The sequence below is a fragment of the Epinephelus moara genome, chromosome 12 (genome assembly GCF_006386435.1).
Source record: "Epinephelus moara isolate mb chromosome 12, YSFRI_EMoa_1.0, whole genome shotgun sequence".
Taxonomy (NCBI): domain Eukaryota; kingdom Metazoa; phylum Chordata; class Actinopteri; order Perciformes; family Serranidae; genus Epinephelus; species Epinephelus moara.
In genome coordinates this window covers 43,403,944-43,411,832 of record NC_065517.1, presented here as the reverse complement: position 1 = coordinate 43,411,832, position 7,889 = coordinate 43,403,944, and the positions used below count along the sequence as shown (strand labels likewise).

The 7,889-nt window shown below is 44.0% G+C and overlaps 1 protein-coding gene across 2 annotated transcripts in view; it reads right to left on the bottom strand.

Annotated features, from left to right (window-relative positions):
• Positions 1–1,328: 1,328 nt before the first annotated feature.
• allc (allantoicase) overlaps positions 1,329–7,889 on the bottom strand; it is a 12,212-nt gene continuing 5,651 nt past the window's right edge. Inside the window, exons 4-11 of one of the 2 annotated variants that reach the window (XM_050058539.1) lie at positions 7,217–7,336; positions 6,665–6,756; positions 5,938–6,070; positions 5,614–5,769; positions 3,092–3,165; positions 2,053–2,161; positions 1,804–1,922; positions 1,329–1,571 (exon numbers count right to left, since the gene is read on the bottom strand). In XM_050058539.1, the coding sequence (XP_049914496.1) occupies positions 1,410–1,571; positions 1,804–1,922; positions 2,053–2,161; positions 3,092–3,165; positions 5,614–5,769; positions 5,938–6,070; positions 6,665–6,756; positions 7,217–7,336 (965 nt within the window). In that variant the 3' untranslated portion in view covers positions 1,329–1,409. The remainder of the gene's footprint in view (positions 1,572–1,803; positions 1,923–2,052; positions 2,162–3,091; positions 3,166–5,613; positions 5,770–5,937; positions 6,071–6,664; positions 6,757–7,216; positions 7,337–7,889) is intronic. The other variant, XM_050058541.1, reaches the window with a different exon arrangement.

The following is a 7,889-nucleotide window of genomic DNA, read 5'->3' as shown; positions in this document are numbered from 1 at the left end:
GGAGGAGCTCGCTTTGGTGAACGAGTTCAGGTACCTGGGGGTCATCCTGGACTCGACACACTCATTTAAGAAAAACATCAAAAAAGTGTCTAACTCTGTCAAATACAACCTGGCTAATTTCAGACATATCAGGAATTCTCTAACTACCAGTGCAGCTTTGATGTTTCTACATTGTATGATGCTCTCACATATAGACTGCTGCTTAACGAGCTGGTCTCTGGCATGTACAACAGCACTTAAACCAATAGAATCTCTCTACAAGAAAGCCCTAAAGACTCTGGATAAAAAACCCTTCTCCTTCCATATCTGCAAGACCCTCAAAAATCATAATTTTAAAACCTTTAGATTTGCCTGCTTTGTGTATAAAAGTCTCAATGGTCTTGCTCCACCGCCGCTGAATGAATACATTAGGAAAAGGACTGTGGGAAGTATGAGCACCAGGACTTGTGCTAGAGGAGACTGTGAGATTCCCCACAGGCGCACTACGTTTGGGAGGAATGTGTTGTCTGTTATGGGGGGGGAACATCTGGAGCAGTCTTCCTTCCACAATAAGGGATTGCCCCACATACTCTTCTTTTAAGGGACATCTTAAAAAAAATGGCTCAAATCAAATCAAAAGTGCGACCACTAACTGGACTACTAGTCTACTTGAACATTATTTTCAATTGCTTTGTTTTATCCTGTCTGGGTCTGGTATTCTTCCGTTTGAATAATGAATTGTCTTATGTTTGTTGTCTCCTCTATTTCTATTTTATCTATTTATCTGCTGTCTCCTCCATTTATTTATTCAGTTATTAGGGACTGCGGATGCAAATTAGCAGCTTTGCTACAATCCGGCATGTTTACAGAGATGTATGATCGATGTTCATTAATGTGCACTGTCCCTATCCAAATAAAGAATTGAATTGAACCACCTGACACAGGTGAGTCTGATTAACATGATCCACCACCTGACACAGGTGAGTCTAACTAACACTGGTGGATGACGTTTAATCAGACTCACCTGTGTCAGGTGGTGGATGATCCTGACTCACTGACACAGGGTGAAATAGAGAAATAAAATAAATCTGCTGAAGGAATAAAAACAGTCTTGACATTCTTTCTAATCTTAAATGATTCAGACGGGTTGACGGGAGCCTGTGAGGGACAAAACAAGACATCTGAGGACATCAGGTTGGACTCTGAATTTAATAAAACAAACATTGAACTGGTGAAAAATAAGTCAACGTGTGAATGATGCTATCGAGTCCTGTGACGTCATTATCAGGAAGAATTATGGGATGTTTTGTGTTTATTTCAGTGTACGAGTGTTAAAGACCATCAGACTGTCGAGTCTCCACCTGTTTTATTTCTCAAACATCATCAGTCACAGATCACAAACTTTAAATCCTCTCCGAGTGTTCACAGCATCACAGTTTGGATGCCAGTCTATTCTGATTGGCCGTGGGTCGACCCCACAGGTGGAGCCGGCTGACTCCTCCATCAGGGCTGATGATGAGACGGACGTGAGTGACAGGTGAGCTGAGAGTGAGCTTGGACTGGCTGTACAGATGTCTGTGATGAGGACGAAGCTGCAGGACAGACAGGAGGACATGAGGACAGGAAGCTGTTTAAATCCAAACACTCATCATCTTCCTCATTTAAAAAAACAAAACAAACATCAGATAAAGTTTAGGATTCATATTTAATTTCAATCTGATAAAGTTTTCTAAACATCACAGATATATACATGAAAAATTTCTGTCAATCAGGGACACAGGATGGACGTCAATGGAAACCATTCCACAGGACAAGGACACGTACTTTCTGAGGGGAAAGAAGGACCTGCCATTTCCCAGAATTCCACTTGCTCCTGATGCACTGAGCTTCCTCCTCAGCAGTCAGAGAACAAACCTCGATCCTGAAAGAGTCCGGGAAGTTACCTAGATGGAAACAAACGAACAAACAAACAAACAAACAAATACTTTAAGATTCTCAGCTGCTCATAAATAAAATTCATTTTAAATTTTAATCTGTAAAATAAAAACAGGAAGTAGTGAGGCGTGTGTGGACCTTTGAAGTGGTTGGTGTCGACTTCGACGCTGCTGATCACTCCGGGATGACCGAGACGAAACACCGCCCACTCCGAGCCGGGGACCTGCAGGATGCCTCGCTGGTCCACCTGCAAGACAACCAGCAGGGAGACATTTAACAGGAGTGGACACATTTAAACTTATTATTAGTGTTCACATCGACCGACAGTTTCAGGAAGAGAAGTTTGTAAAGTGTGGACATCTGCAGAAAGTTAGTGAGGACGTTTTTGTTTAAAGTGAGGACAGTTTTAAAAGAGACGTCAAATTAAAATGGGGACATTTTAGAAAGTGAGACAGTTTTTAGTTAGAGATCTTTTTTTTTTAATGCAGTCTCATTGTGCTGTTATGAGAGGACATTTTAAAATAAATGTGAAATTTGAGGACATTTCAGAAAACATTTTTAGAAACTTTGGAGAGAAAATTTTAAAGACGGTGGAATATTTTTAATTGAGGACATTTTGTCATAAATTTATTTTGGGACATTTTTAATTCTGAGACTGTTTTTAAAGCGAGGACATTTTAAACAAAAAGTGAGCTCATTTTGAGCAAAGTCAGAACATTTCTGAAAAGTGAAAACAATGTTTTGTTTTTTGAAATACGAGGGAATTTAAGAAAATTTTAACATTTTAAGAAACTGAGTTCAGTAAACTTTAGAAAGAGGGAATATTTTTTCAAAGTGAGGATCGTTTTAACAATGTGACATCATTCCTAAAAAAAATGAGGACGTTTTGTCTTGTCCTCACTTCCTGAAATGTGTGTTTGAGAATTTAAGCTTTGTTTTAAAGTTAAAATCATGTTAATGTTAATAAATCTGAAGTTTTCACTTACAGCAGTGGCCCTCAGCATGTGTAAATGTTGGCATGGAGTTAACAAGGAACGTTAATATAGAACGTTAATAAAGAACGTTAATATAAAACATTAATATAGAATGTTAACAAAGAACATTAATATAGAACGTTAACAAAGAACGTTAATAAAGAACGTTATAATAACAATAATATATTGTATTTTGTGGTAACCTTCAGGTGTTTTGGTCTGTCCAGCCTGCGAGCCGTCTCCCAGCCATCGGCCATGTTCACGGCTCGGCCAAGACCTGCAAACACAGAACACACAAAGTGTCACGAGAGTCACCAGTGTCACAAGAGTCACGAGAGTCACATGAGTCAACAGTGTCAACAGTGTCACCACAGTCACATGAGTCAACAGTGTCAACAGTCACCAGAGTCACCAGAGTCAACAGTGTCACCAGATTCACCAGTGTCACCAGATTCACCGGAGTCACCAGTGTCACCAGTGTCACCAGTCACCAGAGTCACCAGTGTCACCAGTGTCACCAGAGTCACAAGAGTCACCAGTGTCACAAGAGTCACTAGTGTCACCGCAGTCACTATAGTCACCAGTGTCACCAGTGTCACTAGTGTCACCGCAGTCACCACAGTCACCAGTGTCACTAGTGTCACCGGAGTCACTAGTGTCACCACAGTCACAAGAGTCACTAGTGTCACCACAGTCACCAGTGTTACTAGTGTCACCACAGTCACCACAGTCACTAGTGTCACCAGAGTAACAAGAGTCACCAGAGTCACCAGAGTCACCAGTGTCACCAGAGTCACCAGTGTCACCGCATTCACCAGTCAGCAGTGTCACCAGAGTCACCAGATTCACCAGTGTCACCAGTGCCACCAGATTCACCAGTGTCACAAGAATCACAAGAGTCACTAGTGTCACCACAGTCACTATAGTCACAAAAGTCACCAGAGTCACCAGTGTCACCACAGTCATAAGAGTCACTAGTGTCACCACAGTCACTATAGTCACCAGAGTCACCAGATTCACCAGTGTCACCAGTGTCACAAGAGTCACTAGTGTCACCACAGTCACCAGTGTGACTAGTCTCACCAGAGTCACAAGAGTCACCAGTGTCACAAGAGTCACTAGTGGCACCACAGTCACCAGAGTCACTATAGTCACCACAGTCGCCAGAGTCACCACAGTCACCAGTGTTACTAGTGTTACTAGTGTCACCGTAGTCAACACAGTCAGTAGTGTCACCACAGTCACCACAGTCACAAGAGTCACTAGTGTCACCACAGTCACCAGTGTTACTAGTGTCACCGCAGTCACCAGTGTTACTAGTGTCACCGCAGTCACCACAGTCACTAGTGTCACGACAGTCACCAGTGTCACTGTTATCACCAGTCAGTAGTGTCACCAGAGTCACTAGTGTCACCACATTCACTTGTGTCACTAGAGTCACCACAGTCACTTGTGTCACCACAGTCACCACAGTCACAAGAGTCACTAGTGTCACCACAGTCACCACAGTCACTAGTGTCACCACAGTCACTTGTGTCACCACAGTCACTAGTGTCACTAGTGTCACTAGAGTCACTAGTCACTAGTGTCACCACAGTCACCAGAGTCAATATAGTCACCACAGTCACCACAGTCACCAGAGTCACTAGTGTCACCACAGTCACCAGAGTCACTAGTATCACCACAGTCACCAGAGTCACAAAGTCACTAGTGTCACCACAGTCACCAGAGTCACCTGTGTCACCAGAGTCACTAGAGTAACTAGTGTCACCACAGTCACCTGTGTCACCATAGTCACAAGAGTCACTAGTGTCACCACAGTCACCAGAGTCCCTACAGTAACTAGTGTCACTAGAGTCACCAGAGTCACTATAGTCACCACAGTCACTAGTGTCACCACAGTCACCAGAGTCACTATAGTCACCACAGTCACCAGAGTCACTATAGTCACTAGTGTCACCAGAGTCAGCAGAGTCACTAGTGTCACCACAGTCTCCAGAGTCACTAGTGTCACCAGAGTCACAAGAGTCACTATAGTCACCAGAGTCACTACAGTCACTAGTGTCACTAGAGTCACTATAGTCACCACAGTCACTAGAGTCACTAGTGTTACCACAGTCACCAGAGTCACTATAGTCACCACAGTCACCAGAGTCACCTGTGTCACCAGAGTCACTAGTGTTACCACAGTCACCAGAGTCACTATAGTCACCACAGTCACCAGAGTCACCAGAGTCACTAGTGTCACCACAGTCACCAGAGTCACTATAGTCACTAGTGTCACCACAGTCACCAGAGTCACTAGTGTCACCAGAGTCACCTGTGTCACCAGAGTCACCAGAGTCACCTGTGTCACCAGAGTCACAAGAGTCACTAGTGTCACCACAGTCCCCAGAGTCACTATAGTCACCACAGTCACCAGAGTCACTAGTGTCACCACAGTCACCAGAGTCACTATAGTCACCAGAGTCAGTAGTGTCACCACAGTCACCAGAGTCACTAGTGTCACCACAGTCACCAGAGTCACTATAGTCACCACAGTTACCAGAGTCACCTGTGTCACCAGAGTCACAAGAGTCACTAGTGTCAGCACAGTCACCAGAGTCACCAGAGTCAACAGTGTCAGTGCCGCAGAAGTTGCCAGTGACCAACACTGACTTTGCGTCATATATTATAAAGAAATCAACAGGGAGTGAATATGCAGAACATTTATACTGATACTAACCAATCATGTTGCGTGGATGCCCAAAGTGGGCGTCGCTGTAGCCAAGGCAGACTCCGCCATTGGGCAAAGCCACCAGGTCGACATCCTGGTGGGAGGAGACAGATGACCAGTCTCTCTGCCCGACACCATACGCCCGCAGCCTGGCTATCCCTCCATCTGACCAACAAACACAGAAACACACAAACACACAAATAACAAATACATAGATAACAAATACACAAATACACTCTGTAGTGTTACAATTATTACTTTTATAGTCATTGACTGTGTGTGTGTGAGTGAGTGAGTGAGTGTGTGTGTGTCTGTGTGTGTGTGTGTGTGTACCTGGGTGCATGTTCAGGCGCAGGTGTGTGACTCGGTGGTTGAAGTTGACCTTGAAGTGATTATGGCAGCAGTCAGAATATCCAGGCTTCAGCTCCGACACACACACCAGCTCTGGCCACGCCTCAGAGCCCAGCTGTCAATCAAACACACGTCAGCTGTCAATCAAGCACACGTCAGCTGTAGATCAAACACACGTCAGCTGTCAATCAAACACCTGTCAGCTGTAGATCAAAAACACGTCAGCTGTCAATCAAACACACGCCAGCTGTCAATCAAACACGTCAGCTGTAGATCAAACACGTCAGCTGTAGATCAAGCACACATCAGCTGTCAATCAAGCACACATCAGCTGTAGATCAAACACACGTCAGCTGTAGATCAAACACATGTCAGCTGTAGATCAAACACACGTCAGCTGTAGATCAAACACACGTCAGCTGTAGATCAAACACACGTCAGCTGTCAATCAAACACACGTCAGCTGTAGATCAAACACACGTCAGCTGTAGATCAAACACACATCAGCTGTCAATCAAGCACACATCAGCTGTAGATCAAACACACATCAGCTGTAGATCAAACACACGTCAGCTGTAGATCAAGCACACATCAGCTGTCAATCAAAGACACTTCAGCTGTAGATCAATCACACATCAGCTGTAGATCAAACACACGTCAGCTGTAGATCAAACACACGTCAGCTGTCAATCACATTTCTCACAGTAACCTTGGCAACAGCAGCCAGCTGAATGTCGGAGGCGGCCATGCCGGTTCGGTCTCCGTCCAGGCTGAAGGTCGGTGGTTTGTCTGGTGAAGAACCTTTAATATTAACACAGGTTCATGTCCGCTCTCACCTACGTCTCAGTGGTTACTTTATTAGGTACACCTTTACATCTGAACACAGTCGTGTACATCAGCTCCGACACCTCTCTGTATAAAATGTATAATTAAATTAACTAAAATGTTAAGTAAGTTTTTTGTTGACACTGCTTGAAAAAATTAAATTCAGTGACGTGTGTGTAACTGAGGAGGTTGTAGTTAAACACAGTTTATTATCACCCATCTTGATGTTTCAGTTTCCTGGTTGGTTGTTTTCTTTACGTCGGGGTTCAGGAAATGTGACGCTGCTTCCTTCTGTTTTCGTGTAAATATAATAAAACCTGCTGGGTGTTTCTGTTTGTGTGTCAAAGATTAAAGTTTCTCACAGAGTTTGAGGAGTGAAGCATTGTATGAAGTGAAGCGTCTCATACTTTACGATGAGCATCAGAAGAATTCGTACCCAGACAGCCGGCCTGGATGGAGATGTGAGGTGAGTGATTTCCAGTGAAGAAGGACGTGTCGACATCAAAACCATAGATTCGTCCTGGTACTCCCAGCTGGATGATGCACCAGTCATGACCTCCACAAAAAAAAAAATGATTAGGTCATGTCCATGTCAGACAAAGTCCAACAAATTCATCTGTGCACGTGAACAAAGATTCAGACAATTGACAGCAGCTCTAAACTAAAAACCCTAACTCAAACAAACAAACAAAAAAAACTCTTAAGAGTTTTCTGGATCAATAGATTAATATCAGTTAATCACAGATATACTGACACATTCATCAGCTGATCAGTAAATGTCACAGATATGTTTGAAGACAATTACAAACAGAAAACTAGAAAACTAATTTAAATGATCTTAATTAGAAACATTCATGTTTTAATTGATTGCTTCCCGGCGCAGAGCAGGGTGGCGAACCCCGCGCAGAGCTAATTTCGAGCAGCGCAACCAGAGGCGCGCTCAGTTTGGTAGTTTGGCAGACCGAGGTGCGCTGAGATGGGTGTGGCGGCGCAGCAGGGGGAGGTGTCGACAGATCCAGCTTGGCGCAGTGACAGTTTCGTGCCAAAAGGCTTCGCTGAAGGTGCGCTAAAAGCTCGCCAGCTGAAACCAGGTCTACTGTCAGCACAGG